Raw genomic sequence first — 19,563 nt, forward strand, 5'->3', positions numbered from 1 at the left:
CACTCAAATGCTTGTGGTCAGTAAGATGTTTTTAAATAGTTTTACAATTAAAATAATAATAATAAATAATGAATAAATAAATTTGTCAGAAGTCATAGTAAAAATATTTTTAATGTTACAAAATTAGGTTATTTTAATCATTCTATTAATCAAATACTCCTGAAAAAAATTATGATATTTTTACAAACTGTCACACACCTGGACTCATTTAGTGTTTTTGCCCCTGTGACCCAGTTTCTGTCTTCCGTATTTGGTTTGATTAGTTCCCAGGTGTGTCTATTCTCTTCCTCATGTGTGTTAATGTCCCTGTTAATTTAGTGATTCCATCCACCTGTGTTTCCCTATTATCCTCTGTACATAAGCCTTGTCCTTTCAGTTCTGTTTTGTCGGGTCTACTTGATACTCACGAGCTACTTACGTGTGTCTTCCTCCGTGATCCATGTTTGGATAACTCCTATGTTGGATAATAAAACCTTATTTCGTTTATCCTTGGCTCCGTGTTCCTTCCGGCAGCGTAAACCGTGACAGAAGACCCGACCTGAAAAAGAAAGTAGAAAACTACGTGTTTTTCCCTCCGTTTTGTTTTTGTTTTTTCACAGTCTTTTTGTTTCGTAGTGTTGATGGATCCCCTCTCTAGCCCCGGATTCCTCCTCCTCATGCTGGAGCAGGAAGGACGTTCTCTCGAGGACCACACCAGACGGTTTCTTCTGTTAGCTAATGCCACCAGCTACCCGGACGACGCGCTCTGTGCCTTCTACAACGCCAGCCTGAACTCCAAGTGCAGAGCGTTGTCGCCCGAAGATGGTCCTCGGGAGGATTTCGCTGCATTCGTGGAGTGGACTCTGGCGAGAAATGGTTCACCTCTCACCGTCTGCCCCATAGAGGACCTCGCCAGCCCCACTCCCGACCCAGAGACCAGCCAGCCACCATCATGCTGCACGGAGCCAGAGCCCACCACAGCCGCAGAGCCCGAGCCATCCACTGACAAGGAACAGGATCTCGAGAGCGCGACTGACCAGGTGTGTGAGCCGGCAACACCGTGCATCGTGGGAGTCCTAGTGGAGATCGAGGGCGTGGAGGAAAGCCCTGCCCACACTCCTGCGACTGAGGGTGAGCTGTATGCAGTCTCTGAAGGTCATTTGGAGCAAGTTCTGGATCTGATGGACTGGTCTATGGAGGTAATCCCTAATTTCCCTGTTTCTCCGCTGGTTCCGTCCAGCCCTGACTCCCCTGTTTGCCCTCTCAGTCTCCCACTCCTCCCTCCTCCAGTCATTTCCTCTGCTCCATTTCCGCTGGTTCCATCCAGACATGAATTTTCTGTTTCTCCGCTGGTTCCGCCCAGCCCTGAGCTTCCTGTGTCTCCGCTGGTTCCACCCAGCCCTGAATCTTCTGTGTCTCCGCTGGTTCCGTCCAGCCTTGAATTTTCTGTTTCGCCGCTGGTTCCGCCCAGCCCTGAATTTTTTGTTTTTCCGCTGGTTCCGCCCAGCCCTGAATTTTCTGTTTCTCCGCTGGTTCCGCCCAGCCCTGAATCTTCTGTGTCTCCGCTGGTTCCACCCAGCCCTGAATCTTCTGTTTCTCCGCTGGTTCCACCCAGCTCTGAATCTTCTGTGTCTCCTCTGGTTCCGCCCAGCTCTGAATCTTCTGTCTCCCCGCTGGTTCCGCCCAGCCCTGAACCTTCTGTGTCTCCGCTGGTTCCGTCCAGCCCTGAACCTTCTGTGTCTCCTGTGTTCCCTCCCAGCCTCCCTCTCCCACCTCCTCCCAAACCTGCTGGTCCCTCTACTCCACTTTCGCTGGTTCCGTCCAGCCCTGATCCTCCTGTCCTTCCTCCCATCCTTCCTCTCTGTCCTCCTCCTAGACCAGCCAGTTCCTCACCATCCCTGCTGGTGCCAGTCAGTCCCGCAGCTCACCCTCAGTCCGCGCCATCGGGGCGCAATGGTTCGCCACTGGAGTGCCAGTCTCCAGCTCTGCCTTGGCGCGTTAAGGCCCTGTCTCCGCCTCCAGCCTCCGAGCCCTGGACTCCTCCTCGGTCCTTCGACCCAGCGGCTCCGCCTTGGCTCTTAGCTCCCTCGTCTCCACCGTGGCCTGTCATCCCACCTGCTCCACCGGGATCCCTCGTCCCTCCGGCTCCACCTTGGTCAGTCGTCGACCATCCGCCGCCTCGGGACTCCACTCCTCTGGTTCCACTTCGTCACTTCATCCCTCCGGCTCTGTCAGGCTCCTCCTTCCCTCCAGTTCCACCTCCATCCTCGGTCACTCCGGCTCCACAGCGGTCTGCCAGGACCCCGCCTCCGCCTTGGTCGCCTGAACCTTCTGCTCCACCTAGGCCCTCCGGATCCTCAACATCCCCCTGGCTCTGCAGCTGTGCTGCTCCATCTTGGGCTCCTCACCCACCGGTGCAGTCTCCGCCTGTCGGCCCCCTGGTGTCGTCGACCCCTCCTTCACCATGGCTCCTCCCGCCGTCGACTCCACCTTGGATCTCCATCCTGGCTGGTCTCTGGTGGACCATCTGGCTCCTCCTGCTCCTGTCTCCTCCCTGGCTCCTCCCTCCGTCGTCTCCTCCCTGGCTCCTTCCTCCGTGGTCCCTGTCTGCTGGCCCCCTCCTGGGAGTCCGTCCTCCACCGGAACCTCCTCCCAAGTTCCCACACACGCCTCCCTCGGTTGTTTCTACGGTGCGAGGACGCACCTACCGGGAGGGGGGAGTACTGTCACACACCTGGACTCATTTAGTGTTTTTGCCCCTGTGACCCAGTTTCTGTCTTCCGTATTTGGTTTGATTAGTTCCCAGGTGTGTCTATTCTCTTCCTCATGTGTGTTAATGTCCCTGTTAATTTAGTGATTCCATCCACCTGTGTTTCCCTATTATCCTCTGTACATAAGCCTTGTCCTTTCAGTTCTGTTTTGTCGGGTCTACTTGATACTCACGAGCTATTTACGTGTGTCTTCCTCCGTGATCCATGTTTGGATAACTCCTATGTTGGATAATAAAACCTTATTTCGTTTATCCTCGGCTCCGTGTTCCTTCCGGCAGCGTAAACCGTGACACAAACATATTCAACAGCACAGCAGTTTTAATCATTGATAATAAAAGGCTAATACATATATTTTTTGTTTGTTTTTTCATCTGAAAATTCAGCTTTTTTAATCACAGGAATACATTTTAAAATATACTGAAATATAAAAAAAAAAAGTTTTTCACAATATTACTGCTTTTACTATATTTTGATCAAATAATTGTAGCTTTGGTAAATATAAGACAGATCGCAAACTATTGATTGGTAGTGTAAACATTAAGTTATACACGTATATGGCTAATAATAGAAATTACAAAGTATTTCTAATTAGTCATGACTCTAAAATTGAAAAAAGGATAACCATAATTTAAAATAGCAGATATGTAATGGTCTTTACATATTTAGCAAAGACTTTTATTCAAGGTGACTTACTGTGCATTCAGGATATACATTTTTGACCTATTTGTGTCCCCTGGGAATTGAACCAACAATCTTTTGCGCTGATAACACAATACTCTACCACTGAGCAACAGAAACACACATATATAATAGTATAAGTTTGAACATTATATAGTTCAAACTTTTTCTATGTTTTGTGTGTTTAACAATGCCTTAAACTTTAAAAGGGTAATCACCAAATACTCTAATATGTCTGTCAGTAATTAAGGCGAATGCTAATGATTCAGTAGAATCTGTCCCGTGGGTCTCTGTTGAAGCTCGTATGGCCATGTGCTGAATTGTTGTTAATGAATCACACTATTGTTGAGTTCTCTGAATGGGCAGAGTGTGGGAAAACTCCAGGGAATGGAGTCTCAGTCCAGCTTTACCCCGTCAGTCAGGCTTCATACAGAGACCGTCCTCTGTTGTCTCCTTATCAGTGTAGGTTGATATGTAATGGGTTTTGGGTTAATAATTACACAAAAACAAAGTTTTGTGTAACAGAGACAGACCATGTTCTATATTTTGCAGTCTCTGTAATTTAACATTAATATTCACTCACTGTGAGAACTATAAGAGATGCACCTGCATGGAAAAAATATGCAGGAATTTATTTCTCAAGTAATTACTGTAAATACACACATTTTCTGAGAGTTAGAAACTAATATCAAGTCAGGTTCACCGTTTAGACCTATGATATTTTAATATCTTAAAAAAAAAAAAAAATGTATCTGATTCTAATCTCAGTTCTTGAAATGTTAAACCTGAAGAGCACTGTTTCTAATACTTAGAGGGTTAGAGTTTTTGATGAGACTATACTATTCAGACATACTTTATAAAAAAAAAGTATGTAAAACATAACACCAAACAAAACCTTTGATTGTACAATTTATTTGTCATAAGCAATATGATTGCTGCTCTATGTGAGCAAATCTGACAATAAACATTTGTCTCGACTTTGAAAGACAAAGTAACAAAGCAGTAACATTAGTAACAATGTGTCAATACATATTTTCACAATCATAAAGAACTCATGTTATTATGTAATTCTCTAGGAAGAAATGTACAATGTCACAGACATTTAAAAGTATTAAGCAAGTGCAATGTGCAATGCAAGACAACTTCCAAGAAGGTAAGAACTTGACTTTGAATACAAAGAGTAAAACTGAAATCACTAACAGTGACGATAAACAACTGCCCTTTACAGGGAAACGTCTCATTCATGTAAACACATGCAAACATTAAAAACAATCATTTGTGCTTTCAACACACAATATTCTTCAAATGAAGAAATATTTCTTATATAATAAGAGAAGCATTAGATCTGTTTCAAACAACAGAAATATAACAAAAAGTTTCAGTAAATGAAAGCAGTGAAAGAATAAACCCAATATGGGTGAAAGAGCTACAAGAGCTCAAACGTCTGAATCAGACTTTAACGTTTCTTTAAATCTGAATGTTCACAAATGTAGTAATCATTTTACACAGCAAATGATTCTGTACATTCTCATCAAATATCACTGGTCATACAGTTTCAACGAAACACACACTTTCTCTGAAAGCAGATTAAAGGTGCTGCATAAGCATCAGAGGCGGAAATCAATTCCTACATTAGAATTTCAGTCCATGCCAATCTCAGACTGGCATTATGAATTCTGTCTGATAAATCACACGGGTCCTGGTGGCTCTACCAGGGTCTCCAGAGCGCCAGAGTTTGCTCTTTGCTGCTGCTCTGTGCGGCTGGTGAACTGATCTGAGGCGGCACTCGTGTGTTGTTCTCTGTGCAGAGCTGCGTGTTCAGGAAGTGCTTCAGCAGTCTTCTGTGGGACTCTGTCTGCTCTGGACACTGAGACAGAAAGTTGACGGCCTCCTGCACACATCTGGAGCGTCCGTCACCAGCTGCAGTACAGCTGAAGGACGAGGGATTCTGGGAGCGCTGCTGGAGTCTCAAGAAATCCAGCGTCATCTCCAGGATATCAGCTTTCTCCTGTCTGGAGTCGGGCTGTTGCTTTAGGAACTCTTGACCCAGAAGAGACTTGAGCTTCTCAATGCTGCTGTTGATTCGTTCTCTGCGCATCTTCTCCACTATGGGCTTTCTCAGCTGAGGAAACACCGAGAACATGCATTTAGAAACACTCATCCACATTTTGATACCTCAGAAGGATATATGATTCTGTGGAGTGAGATATGAGATGTTGAGTATTTACCTTGTTTGTGAGTGGAAGTTGTTCTCTGCTGATGACTGATCCAGTGATTGTTGGTGCCATGGCTGTGTGTCTTGTGTTCAGTTCTCCGTTAGGATCAGATGAGATCTGTGCTCAACTCTCTCTCCTCTCCCTCTATTTATACTCCCAAATCTCCATATGAATGTGTGAGTCTGGAGTTTGCTGGAGGTTCTCACAGTCTGCAGCCAATGGGAGCGTTTGGGCCGCCACATGGCTGCTGAAGCCCTTATTGCTCCGACACAATGAGCGCATCTCTGGGGAGCAGGTGGAGGGGCATTTACGAGGGATGAAGACTGATTCATCTAGTGGCCTGTGAATGTGGGAAATGTGTGACCTCGTAAAGTGATCTAAGTGACTGCAAGTTGCTTCGGTCTTTAAAGCACAGTTTATTGTGTTCTTTGCACAAGGAACAAAATTGTCCCATGGTCTCTTGGGAGTTAGACATGAGCCTTAAGGTATATACAGTATGTTTTGCAAATTATTCAAAGGAAAGGAACTCTGCCACATATATCAATTATTTATTTATCATTCTAGGTATGATTATGAAATGTTTCATATAAAAAAAAAATTTTTTTTTATTTTGTGTTTTTCAGGTTTATGCCATGTTAAACTAAAGTACAATGTCTGAAGTGTGTGGAGGCTCTTTTCCTCTCAGCTCTATGAGGTCTGGGCGGCACACTTCTCTCTTGGCACACTCTCCCCACACACACTTAAGACTCTTCCAGCTGTCTGGCCTGCTGTCTGCTGGCGTCTCTCAGTCACACACTCCACTCAGTGGGAACCTGGGAGCCCTTGAGCGGCACGGCTTCCCACACTTATTCACTGACACTAATCCCACTGATAAAAGAAGCGTGGCCCATTACACAATGTCAGAATGACCCTGCCTCGCACTTCCCAGCACTCACTGTTCTGTTCTCACAGCACCTCTCAGGCAGCCAGGCTCACCATCTGGAGGCATCATTCAATTACCTCCCTTAAACCACAGCGTCCCAGCCCTAGCCCTAATATTCCCTAGCCCTATTCTTAGATTCAATGATAAAAATGTATCATGGTTTTATCCATTTATTAAAATGTGAAAATAAAAATTTGCAAGTGTGAATAAAATTGTTATATGCATCAGGATTGTATCAACTTGAAGAGCAGAATAACCCATTATCGCATACTTAATAAATATTTATTTAATATATATACATATTAAACAATTATAAATATATAAATAAATAAATGTTTAATGTAATAAATTCTAATACATTGTATTGAAAATAATTAAGATTTTTTAAAGTAATCAATTCAAATAAAAAGTATTGAAAATAAATCAAATAAAAAAATTGATTGATGTTGAATGTCTACACATTATCATGTTTATAATCACTTTTTATGTTGAGTTATGCTTGTTTTAGAGCTATGAGCAAAATAATCCACTACTGTATATTTAATAAATGGAAATATACACTAAGTTTAGGTATAGTAGTCTACATTTGACATGGATAAAAACATTTTGTCAAATTTGTCCTAAAACCTAAAACCAAAATGTGTTCTTGTCTTATAGGACAACTTTGATTAACTTTTTTGATCCACTTGCTGACTGTATACATAATTAATAAATAAAATTGGAATAAATAAAAAATAAATTATAAAATAAACATAAACTTTTATGTTGAGTTTCACTTGGTTTAGAGCAAACAAAATATAAAATGAATTAATGAACAAATGACTACAACTAAATTAATGAATTAAGTAAATATTTGATGTTAACTGTCTAAACATTTAATCTCTTTGCCTTCAACTTTTGCTGAGTTTTGCTTTCTTGTAGTGTTTCTGGACAGATGTTTGAGGGCACATTCCCACACATATTATCGGCTGACAGCATGAATGAGGTCAATGCTAATTCACATGCTCTCTGTTACTCTTTTAGATATGTCTCAATCCTTGACTGACATACAATATAAAACCCACCTGCTCATTTGGTGTTTAGGGCCTTGGCATTATTTATTTAAACAATCCTCTCTTGCACTATTGTCATACTGCAGTTTCCTGATTGGTTAAAAAGTGTGAGAACTTACATCTCATTAAATTCAGTGAGGCTGCATATAAATTCAACCCAAGGGGAAAAGAAAAGTCAATGCATATCACTTCTCGATACTGCACACTGAGGAACGACCCAGTCCTTCACCATGAGAGATCTGCAGAAAACGTAAATTAACAAACTGTCATGCAATTAAGTTATTGTTGCAGTTATCGTCAAGCTTCTGAACTGAATGAAACTCATGTAAATGTTTTCTTGTCTTTTAGGTGTAAACTTATGAAACTGGAGAGGAAGTGCTCAGATGGTGTAGAGCAGATTCTGGGTGCTCTGGAGCAGCGGCTGCACAATGGTGTTTCTCATACAGACCTTTGGGGGAAAATGGTCTCTTTCTTCACCCCAAAGAAAATCTTGCTCTTCCACAATGGATACTCCAAGTATTCGAGGAACACACTTCGCTTATTCCCAGACCCAGCAGAAGAAGTGGCTCCTCTGTGTTTTCAGTGACAAGAAGCAGTGCCTTGGAAGAAAAAGAAATGCATTTGCAATTCTTGGTCTGTTGAAAGAAGTGATTAACTGAACTCTCCCTGTGAACTTAAAATTTCCAGCAGCATATTAATGAAGAAAAGTCTTTTGTCAAGACTAAATGAAAAATGAACAGAAATGAATGCTGCCGAGAGGGGATTTTTTTTATTGGTCCAGAAAAGGATCTTATGTTGGGATTTGTTGAAAGATCAACAATTGTAGGTAATTGCTGTGATGCAATATACAAAGAAAAAACGGTTACACTTTATATTAAAATGTTCTTGTTTTATAATGACACTTAATTATGCATAATTACATGCAAGTAACCCTAAGCCAAACACTAATTCTAACTCAAGTACATGTAGTTAATTAATATTTCTTAAATGCAGTACTTAAATGTATAATTACACTGTAACAAGGACACCTTAAGATAAAGTGTAACTGAAAAAACATATTCAGAATTTAACATTAAGCATATGTTGAATTTTAAACTTAAATTTAAAACTATATTCCTTAATAAAAAAGGAATGACTTGTATGCTGTTGTTTATGCAAAAGATTATGTTAGTCTTGATTACTTCAGAATATTCAAATTTCTTTTTTGAATGAAAATAAAAATCTTTTTTAATAAAAATCCATATTCATGTGTATTATTTGCATCTTTTTTACCTTTACTGAATAATAATATCTTATTCAAGTTTAGTTGTTGTCAAGTCATGCTGTGTGAATTCAGTAACAAGGTAGAAAAACTAGACTACAAATTAATTAACGTCATTAGAAGGTATTGAATTCATAAAATCGTTGCATTAAAGGTTTAGATTAATTTACTTGAGATGCAAAGTAAAAAAACTAAATGAAATAAGTTTATGCTTAAAGCAAGAACAAATATCTGTCAATGGGTTTTCCCCTTTTAATTAAATATTACATTTTGATTAAGATTTTTCAGATCCCAGTGACAGATTGTTCTTGTTTTAATCTTTCTCTCTCTCTCTCTCTCTCTCTCTCTCTCTCTCTCTCTCTCTCTCTCTCTCTCACTTTCCCTCTCTCTCTCTTAAATAAATTTAACAGAAAACTAGACTTCTTACCTCATGTCTTTTAGCTTTCTCAAATACATTTGGACATTTGCTCTAGAAAACAAGAAAAAAATACAGAGGAAGTGTAATCAAAAGTTACAGTAAAAGTTACTTCCATGTTCTAGTCAGTGGTTGGGAGCTGAGATTTTTAAGTCTTAAACATTTCTGTGTGTGTAAAATGAATTAAAACATAATATAGATCCACTGGAAGTTGTAGGCTATTTTCAAACATAGACATGGTTCTAATACACATTGTATGCTCCATAGACATTTACATTTAGATTTATTGCCTCCATCTTAGGGGCAGCACACGTGCGTTCCCCTGGAGATTTGAGCAGCTAATTTAACTGCTGTTCCACTGGAGCCCAAAACCTCCACCTCCACACTACTACTGTCAACCACTAATGACTCTCTGGGCTTCTGACCTGGTTTCTTTATATGATCAACCCCCTGGGAGATGAATGAACCCCTCCCAGTATAATCACACAAGAATTAAGGGGTAATGTAGTTCAGTGCATGGCTGCACACTGACATTATTTGACATAATTAACCTATACAGAAAATAAAACATTTTCGTGGCCAAGACAATGCATTTTAAAATTTCTTAGATCAGTATGCTACAATTTAGATGTTAGACGTAGAACTGTCCACATTATACACTTTCCGCGTTACTATAATTAATTGTAAACGTTAGGTGCTAATTACAATTAATTATTAGGCATAGGGTACACTGCTTTTTTAATGTCTGATTGTAGTTAGTCTGTTGCGGTAATAAATGTTTTAAAATGCTTTCTTATGGCAGCAGCTAAATTAAATATTTCCACACACCTGCTGCAATACTTTAATGTATTAACCTACTCAGCGGTCTCGCTCTTGTCACATATACAAGGTAAAATAGCGCCATCTCGCGACTTAAATTAATTGATAAAAATGGCCCTGAAGAAGCGCAGTAGGCTCTTTATACAGTCTATGATTTTAATACATGGATTAACGAAAATATAACCAGTAAATGAGATATAAAGGGCTGGAAGAGAAAGGAAAAACAGCATTAATATAGGACTGAATCACGGATTAATAATAATAGGATATAAAAATCATTTTAACAGGTTCGATTTTGATATTGTTGATTGTCTCTTAGCAGATGTTTCATACTCTACAAGTAAAATAATAACGGTTAGGATAGAAAATAATAATTTAACTCAAATAAATGTTTATAGCTATAGCTTAGCCTGATTGAAAACTATATGCTTTTAATATAGGCTATGAAAACTGTTACAACATTTTGAATGATAACTGATTAAGGATATTGATAACTGAACATTGCAAACACACATAGTAAAAATCACACAATTAGATGCTTAATATATAGCTGCCTACATTTAATATTGGCTAGGCTAACACATTTCACTGAGTAACAGTATTAAACAATCGCCATCACATTTCCTAAAACCTAAACCGTTAAAAACTAGGTTAAGTCAGTGTGATGAGATGAGACTGAGAGCGCTTCTTTTGTTCAGTTATTGAGGTTAGGCGACGCACGCGACTCGCAGTCTTCAGTGAGAGCTCGAGACTCTGTCCTCCTCAGCTCACACACACACACACACAGCGCGCGCTCTTTGTGGACTGACTGCAACCGTAGTAGAGAGAACGAATCACACACCGGAGAACAGGTGATAATTTTCCTTATTCTTTCCTCTTGAATGTTTGTTATTGTTCTTTAGTCATTACTGAGCTGTTTTATGAGGAATAGGTAAACAGTACAGCTGTATTAAAACTAAATGTTCAGTCATAGATGTTAATTCAGGATTGTAGCTATAGATGCATTAAGTAGTCTATGTCATTATGTTAACGGTATTACCTCAGAAATTTCTGAAATGTATTTATTGCCAAAGTATTATATGATAGGCATAGGCTATTACATTTGCTTCTAAAGTGGATAGTTTTGTAATACTTGTAAGTAGGAAAAGTGGAGTCTCTGTATAAGGAAGAACAAGCTCAAATTCCCCACTGAATAAATCATGTCATTGTTTACACAGACTAATGAGAGAAAGGGGTGAAGCTTTGATATTTTTATGCTCCTGAGCAGCATTGGCGTGCACAGCATGGGATCCTGAAATGAATAAAGATAACATTATCAGCGGCATATGCAGAACTGGAATAATTAAATGCACAGGAAACAGAGAGACACTTATTATCTGTTTATTTATTTTTTTGGTAGATTATGCTGTGCTTCAAAGAGAAATGTGTTATTGCGACAAATTTCAAATGATTGCATTTTCTTTTTATGGTATAGGTATTGGTTAGCCTAGATGTGAACAAATGTTTAAAATATACTTTCCTGAAGTGTTTTAACTGCTTCCTGCAATTTGTAATGTCCTCAAAAAAACTGTGGTGACATATGATGATTTTATACCAGTATCTGAAAAAAGTTCAACTAAACTGAAGCATTTCCCAGTAAATCTTTTAACATCCTCAGGCTTTATCTGTAGCGTCCAAATCATAAGCTCTCGGTTAAATTTCCAAGTTTTGCCGCTTATGTAAATTGCAGCATTTGGAAATGCTGGATTTGTCACAAGTAGTCTGTCAGTACATGAAAGATAAATTCGCTTGTTTAATAAGTCACACTCGTTTGCTCAGTGTGTACAAATCCATTTTCTGAGGATAAAAATCCCTTGGCTTGGATCTGTTCTCTTTAAGATGCTTAGAAAAATTACAGTTAGAGCGAATGAGCTTACATGTCTGTTTGAATATTATATTGTAATAAGTCAGATAGGGAATATAACGCTTCTAAACTCCCCCAGAAACCCATGCTTATGAAGAATCTTTGCACAACATATATTCAGTGCTGTCCGGTAGTGTCAAGATCAAAGACCCAGTGTAGAGCTTGGCTCGACTTCCAAAGCACTGCACACGTTCAAAACAGAAGAGCAACATAACATCAAACGGTCTGTCAAGCTGTTTTGCTTTGATTTATTCTAAGACATTATTTTTCATTTTCTGTGTGCGCTGAGTCCTACAAGCTTGTGGTGAGACCAGGTGGTTTTTTGAAGATCTGATGTGTGAATAGAGGGAATTTTCTGCTGATCTGCATTTAGCTGTCTCTAAGCCAGTAACTCAATCTGAATTAATTTATTTTTTTGTACTGTGACACATTACTTAAAATGAGAACAGATTTCTGGAGACTGGTTTTATATTACAGTACCCTAGTTCACTGCATTTTATGATGCCATCATCATTTTAATCTTTATATTAATACATTTTTCATAAATATATAAAATACATAATGTGAAATAATTTATTTCTGTGATGGCAAAAGTCGAAATTCTCAGCAGCCAATACTCCAGACTTCAGTGTTACTGTTACATGATGCTTCAGAAATCATTTTAAAATGCTGATCTGGTGCTCAAAAAACATGTATTAATATCTTAATTTTTTTCATGATTCTTTGATGAATGGAAAGTTCAAAGGAACACATTTATTTGACATAGAAACAAATAACATTATAAATGTCTTTACTTCCACAATATAATAATGCATCCTTGTTAAATAAAAGAAATAATAAATTCAAATATGATAGTATAGTGTTTTATTATTGTTAAATGCTGTATTATTCGTCTAATCTTTTCTACTCCTAGAATGGTGACTTTATGTTGGTATTTCGGCTTGTTTCTCCTCCTTGACTTGGTGACCATGACACTGAGCAGCACCGAAGCGGGTCACAGTTCAGCCGTGGAAGTCTTCAGAGACAATGTCATTATCCCGCCCAAGCCAGAGGCATCCATACATCAACACAGTCATCACAGGAAGCACAGAGGTCACAAGGAGAGGAAGACAGCAGGTCAGCTCAGAGAGAGGCCCCACATTACTGTGCTCCAGACTCAAAATGAACGGTCAAACCTCAGTCCCGTCCGCTTTGAGATGGAGCCAGATAAACGACGGATAATCACTCCGAAGAAAAACTCCATGGGGTTTGATTCTTTAATTCCAGAGCAAATGAATATTTCTCCTGGTGCTGAGACTCCAGAGAAGGCAATGAGACATCCCACTGGTCGCAATATGTTTGGAGGGCACATCATTAGGACTCATGATGAAGGTAAAAATGAACTTTCCAAAGTAAAACTCCTTTATAACTCTCCTGCAGTTATCTACTTGCCATTTTCTTCGCATAGAGTCTTTGGCAGGAAAGAAGCGGAGGGTTTCTTTTGATCAAAGGCTCAATAAAAACTCCTTTGGGAGTCCCACAGAGCCAGTGTTCCCTGCAGCCACCGTTGGCTCCTTTATATCGCCCGTATTTGCAGCAGTCAGTGGGGAGCTCGCCACAAAGCCAACCCCCTCCAGAAAACCACAGGTAACCATCATCTTGCTGTTCAGTCTTTTTAATCCCACTGATTAAAAAAATATTTTAGCTTCTCATCTATCAGTGTCTAGAAACAGGCTTAATAAAGTTGAATCCCAGTGACCTACACTATGAGTGATAATGGGTTCATGCCATCAATTAAATCCACACATGAAACAATTTCTTGTTCATTGACTTAAAAGGTATAAGGCATACCACCATAATTTGGGATTAGCAATTAAAGTGATTTACAGTCACATGAAAAAGTGTAATTTCAACACTTCATATAGTGACATGAATACTGAATATGTTGTTTTGTACCTCAGGTCAGAAGTTATGTAGGTGGAGATGTGACGCCCACTTTCGACATGGCATTCTTTGACTGGACTGATTATGAAGATATGAGGCATCCTCCCAAAAAGCTATTTTCTAAGAAGCGCGGTAGATCAATATTTCAGACATATTGCTTCTACTTTTAATGTTGGGAGTTTCAGTTTTAAAGTGTCTTGAGTTTGAAGTGGTGACTTGTGCATGTTTTGCAATATATGCTATATCGTTTATCAGAATAATGTGTATTGCTTTACATGTGGGACCACAGGAATGAACCATTTAGGAATATTAGGCCATTTTTTTCCACATAAATCATTAGTCCCTGCATGAAAAAGCCAAGTGACAAATGTTCTAATATTCAAAAATGAAATGGAGTAATTGTTATGAAGATGTTTTAACTTTTGGTGTCTGTTGTGAGGTGTTTTTGGTGAATCACTATACCCAGAACACAACTGCTCTATTTCCATCTAGGTTCTGACAAACAGGCCACAAAAAGCCCCAGCACTGAACCTGTGGCACTTACATCAGATAAGAGCTGCAAACATCACCTAGATTGTCTGCCAGGTGACTTTCCCACATGCTTGAATACAATGAGCCCCTTATACTATATTGTATATGCTCTCTTTGTAGTTATAATGTACTATTGTACCACTCAGAATATTTTTAATAATACTTATATTCAGCAAGAACATATTAAACTTATCAAAAGTGACAGTAAAGGCATTTATAATGATACAAAAGATTTCCATTACTAATAAATGCAGCTCTCTTTAACTTTCTATTAATTAAATAATGTTTCTTGAGCACCAGTTCATCACATTACAATGGTTTCCGAAGGATCATGTGACACTGAAAACTGCAGTAATGATGCTGAGAATTCAGCCTTGCCCACAGGAATATATTACCCTTTCAAATATATTCAAATAGAAATTTTTATAATATTCCACAGTATTACTGGTTTTTCAAGTAAATTCAGCCTTGGTGAGCGTAAGAGAAAACATTCAAAATATTACCGAACCCAAACATTTTGAAAAGTAGTATAATTCAGTGTAATTTGATTAAGTCAAATAAATGATGACACCATTTTTAACCCATTTTTCATGAACTTGCAGGGTCCTGCTGCAACCTCAGGACACATGTATGTGAGCTCCACAACCGCGGCTTTAACAACAAGTGCTATGATAACTGCATGTGTGAGGAAGGTGAGCAAGTGTTTTGGGACTAATTGTTACTCATGCTGACAAAGAAGTAACCATATATAAAATGTTCCTTCCCTGTTTTTACAGGGCTTCGGTGCTATGCTAAATTACACAGGCATTACCGCATCACACGCAGAAAGGGACAGTGTGTTGATCCTGAGGGTATAAGCTTAAACCGTGGCATGTTCATTATGGTTTAAATGAGGCAGGAGAATTTGTCATATTTTCCTTTCCAAATGCATGCTATTATATTTCCACTGTGTTGGAACATTTTATATTCATCCTTGTCAATGTTCATGTATATCCTTTTATTGCTTTCTTAGATATAATTGTTTGCAAAATTTGTAAAATAAGACAGATGATGATAATTCCAGGAGAACATGTTACTGTACCAGCAAGGCCAGTTGATTCAAATGAATGAATATTGAGCTACTGTGTGTATATGTGTGATATTAAGATTAAGATTGTCATTGTGAAAATAAATAAATAATTGTATTCATTGAAAGTTATTGCATGAAGACATAGTTTGCATTTTGTGTTCATATGGTTGAGTGTTGAGTTATAGATCAACTTGACTTGAGCATGCAAAGACAGTCTATTTAATGTTGCAACTGCACCGTCTGCCGGGGCCCCAGCTTCCAGTCAGACGAGCAGTTTCGGAATGGACACACAAAGAAGGACACAAGGGAGATCTCCATCCATCTCACATTATTAAACCATTAAATCTTCCTTTCAGCTCGAATCTGAATTACTCTTCAACTGCTTGTGCTATGCTACAATAATCCTCTTCATAATGCTCATTGAGAGCCATGCAGTTGTTATTATTGGAGAAATATTGTGCTTTAGTATGTTTTGTGTTATTCACCAAATTCCATTACATAAATAATTAATTCTTTATTTTATCAAGTGTACATGGGTTGCTGATTAAAAACAGGACCTTTTTCCACACCTTGAGTAAATCATCATTTAGATTTTATTGCTTTATTAGTAAATTGAAAAATTTACATGATAAAAATACTTTTAATTAAAATGCATTGTGTAATTATAATATTTTGTAAATATTTTAATAACTAACATCTTGGCACAATTGATTTCTTGGTAAGGAGACAATAACGTGTATACGTTTTGGCAATTTGTATGGATGAAAAAATATATGAAATAGTAATATTATTATAATATGTATTATCTGTTATAATGCCACAAAGTAGTTTTATAATCATAAGAATATATATCTATTATTATTTTGTTTTTAGAAAGCATGAAATTATTCCTTACGTTTTCAGAATACTTCTACTCGTTTCTAATTAAAATCCCACAACAGGATAAATAAATTTTTAACTATAGTTCAAAGAGTGTGAAAAAGATGTCAAAGTAAGCGAGTCAGCGTGAGCTCTGAAGTCACGCGAGATTTCTCCGCGAGATCTTGCTGTTTTCAACATGGCAGGCAGCAAGTTGGTGCTAGAAGGGAGGATAAGTATTATTAGCTTTATCTCAGGACTGGGCGTCATCATAATACCTTTGCTTGTAAAATTCGGCGCTCACATTGACTGGATATTCGATTACCTCACGGACGTGAACGGGAAAATAGCCATTGCGGTGTATATTACAGTTATCAATGGCTTCCTGCTAATCATATACAAGGGACCTTTATACAAGGTAAGACTCCGAGAGAGTGTGTGTATAGCATGTGTGTTGTAGATTGAGCACACGTGTAATTACTGTGTCTTTGAACCACTGTGGTGCTATATAACCTACATGTTTTAAACGACGAAGATATCTGGATTTAATAGGCTACAGGTCTCTCACTGGTAATGACTTGTGTGCAGGTATAATCCTATTACATTAGCTCTCCAATGGGATCTCCTATAGGTTTCTCTGTCAATATAAATAAGCTCCCCGGGAAGACCGCTTACTTTATGTGTATTTGCAGAATCAGGAACTGGTTCACAATTTCCTCCTCCTTTGCTTAATCAGGTGGCTGTTCGAGCCTGCTTTCTTGGATTTGCCTTTGGATGTGGTCTCATTTTAAGTTTAGCAGATACAACATGGACACACTTTGGCTGGTAATTCAACTTTTGTGAAATGGGTTAAGTCTACACATTTAACATACATAAGGACTGAACATAATTCTGAATGGTCTTCGAAGGGAATGAATTTTGTCTTGATAAATAATGTCTTGTTTCACTAGGTATATGTGTTCGCTGTCGTTTTTTCACTACTCTGAGTACCTGGTTACTGCCATGATCAACCCACGCAGTCTGTCTCTAGACTCATTCCTGCTCAACCACAGTGTTGAGTACACAGTAGCAGCGGTTTCCTCCTGGATAGAGTTCACTGTGGAAATGCTCCTTATTCCAGGTTTGATACGATCTTGGCCAGTGATTCACAGCCAGAGTTTGATTTTGCTTTGTTAAACCTGATGCATAGTAATATAGTGATTGAAGTGAAATTATTCTAAAGTTTAGAGAATTATTATTATTTTTCAACACTTTTTTTTTCTTCTCATTATTGAAAATTTTCCAGTATTAACTGAATTTCAGTTTGTCTCATTTCCCCCAGAGATGAAGCAGATGAACTGGCTCTGTCTGGTGGGTCTGGTGATGGTTCTCTGTGGGGAGGGTTTGCGCAAAGCTGCCATGTTGACAGCAGGATCCAACTTTAACCACATAGTGCAGAATGAGAAGGCCCAGAGCCACGTGCTGGTCACCACTGGAGTTTACGCTCTCTTCAGACATCCTTCCTATGTGGGCTGGTTCTACTGGAGCATTGGCACTCAGGTACTTTAACCATTAGCTAATTAACTTATATTTCTAGTATTTCACAGTACATATTTTTCTAAAGCAACTTCACAAATAATATTTTTTATTAGTATAATAATAGTTATATATTGAAATATTATCATGACTTCAAATAACTGTTTTTATTTAAACACATTTAAAGATGTAATTTATTCCCATACTGGCAAAGCTTTATTTATAGCAACCATAAATCCAGTCTTCAGTCACATGATATTTATACTCTAATATCACAGTCTGGTAATATTAGAGTATGACTGATGTGGTGCTTGTCATCTGTGTTGAAAATGTTGAAAATTATTTTCAGTATTCCTCGATTGAGTAGTAAGTTCAATAGAACTGCATTTCTTTACTGTTATGTTTGATAAATTTAATGTAATGTGCCCCTCCTGATAAAATCCCCTTTTTTATCAAATAAATACATGCTTGGTGAGCATAAGACACAATTATCATAATTAATGTTTTGTCTTAAATGTTTTTGTTTTGAACCTTTGTTTTTTTTTTTTTGCTTATCCTTTTCTCCAGATAATGCTGTGCAACCCAATATGTCTACTGGGATATACGATCGCCAGCTGGCGCTTCTTTCGAGAGCGTATTGAGGAAGAGGAGATCTCGCTCATCCATTTCTTTGGAGAGGACTACATTGAGTACAAAAAGCAGGTCTTCACTGGCTTGCCCTTCATCTCAGGGATCAGGGTCAACTCCTAAAGCCGTACTGCATAGAACGGAGGAAATAGCCTGAAAGTGCACACCTGGACACCTCTGACTGGCACTCTGAGCGAGCTAGTTGCCTGGTGGCATCATGTCGTGCCCTTTGGGGGCGACACAGATATATGAGGTGGCAGCACAGTAAAACTGACCAGCTGATCTGCTCTGAGACACATTGGTCTGCTCTGAGCAGGGTGGAGCTTCCACCAAACACCATCAGAGATACTAGTACACAGACACCACATTCGTCAGCATCTGTCTTGTCTCCTATGCTTCATCACATTTATGTTCTGACATTTTGTTTTACTGCTACTCGTATGTCATGTATCCTCATATTTACAGTCTTTGCACCATGTCATTTCATACGTTGGTTACTTATTTTCTTTTCTTTTTTAAATCCCCTGGTTTTGTGGTTAGAAACCTTAGAAGTAAGACTCAAGACATTGGTTTGTTACTAATTCTGAACGTCCAGAGTTTTTCCAGTAGATTTTTAAATCTCTTGAGGTATTTTTATTCAGATACGCTTTAAATTGGACTTAAGATATATTTACTGCAGTGGCCATTTGGACATTGTCCGTTTTGTGTAAAAATGAATTATCGTGTTTCAAAGATCTTTTAAGATCAACCAAAGCTGATACTTGGGCAATACACATTTTAAAACTAATTCCTGACAATCTCTGAATATCTGTGACTTGTTAATGCTGTTGGACAATTTTTAATATAATGATTAGAACAATAAATGTGTGATAAATTACAGGCTTAATTCCTCTTTTGATTATTTGTTCCCCATTTATGCATATGTCCTGTCATCTATCTCAAATGCATTAGTGTCTTTTCGTCTTCACTCACTCACTCATTACCAGATCCATGTCTTGTCACTTTCCTTAACACTTGCATGATA

The 19,563-nt window shown here is 38.6% G+C and overlaps 3 protein-coding genes across 3 annotated transcripts; 2 read left to right on the top strand and 1 right to left on the bottom strand.

Annotated features, from left to right (window-relative positions):
- Window positions 1–4,324: 4,324 nt before the first annotated feature.
- On the bottom strand, window positions 4,325–5,815 carry LOC128012198 (transcription factor HES-5-like). Its single transcript, XM_052595289.1, has 2 exons — window positions 5,657–5,815; window positions 4,325–5,550 (listed from the first exon to the last, which is right to left on the bottom strand). Exons 1-2 carry the CDS (start codon window positions 5,714–5,716, stop codon window positions 5,137–5,139), a joined length of 474 nt encoding a protein of 157 aa, XP_052451249.1. The 5' UTR covers window positions 5,717–5,815; the 3' UTR covers window positions 4,325–5,136.
- Window positions 5,816–10,865: 5,050 nt separating this feature from the next.
- Window positions 10,866–16,101, top strand: LOC128012147 (draxin-A-like). The gene is made up of 7 exons (XM_052595194.1): window positions 10,866–10,964; window positions 12,930–13,387; window positions 13,464–13,642; window positions 13,957–14,071; window positions 14,432–14,524; window positions 15,073–15,162; window positions 15,247–16,101. Exons 2-7 carry the CDS (start codon window positions 12,931–12,933, stop codon window positions 15,357–15,359), a joined length of 1,047 nt encoding a protein of 348 aa, XP_052451154.1. The 5' UTR covers window positions 10,866–10,964; window position 12,930; the 3' UTR covers window positions 15,360–16,101.
- A 447-nt stretch (window positions 16,102–16,548) lies between these two features.
- LOC128012028 (protein-S-isoprenylcysteine O-methyltransferase) lies at window positions 16,549–19,425 on the top strand. Its single transcript, XM_052594945.1, has 5 exons — window positions 16,549–16,815; window positions 17,134–17,222; window positions 17,348–17,517; window positions 17,719–17,936; window positions 18,480–19,425. Exons 1-5 carry the CDS (start codon window positions 16,597–16,599, stop codon window positions 18,660–18,662), a joined length of 879 nt encoding a protein of 292 aa, XP_052450905.1. The 5' UTR covers window positions 16,549–16,596; the 3' UTR covers window positions 18,663–19,425.
- The last annotated feature ends 138 nt before the right edge of the window (window positions 19,426–19,563 follow it).

Source organism: Carassius gibelio, chromosome B23 (genome assembly GCF_023724105.1).
Source record: "Carassius gibelio isolate Cgi1373 ecotype wild population from Czech Republic chromosome B23, carGib1.2-hapl.c, whole genome shotgun sequence".
NCBI classification, from domain to species: domain Eukaryota; kingdom Metazoa; phylum Chordata; class Actinopteri; order Cypriniformes; family Cyprinidae; genus Carassius; species Carassius gibelio.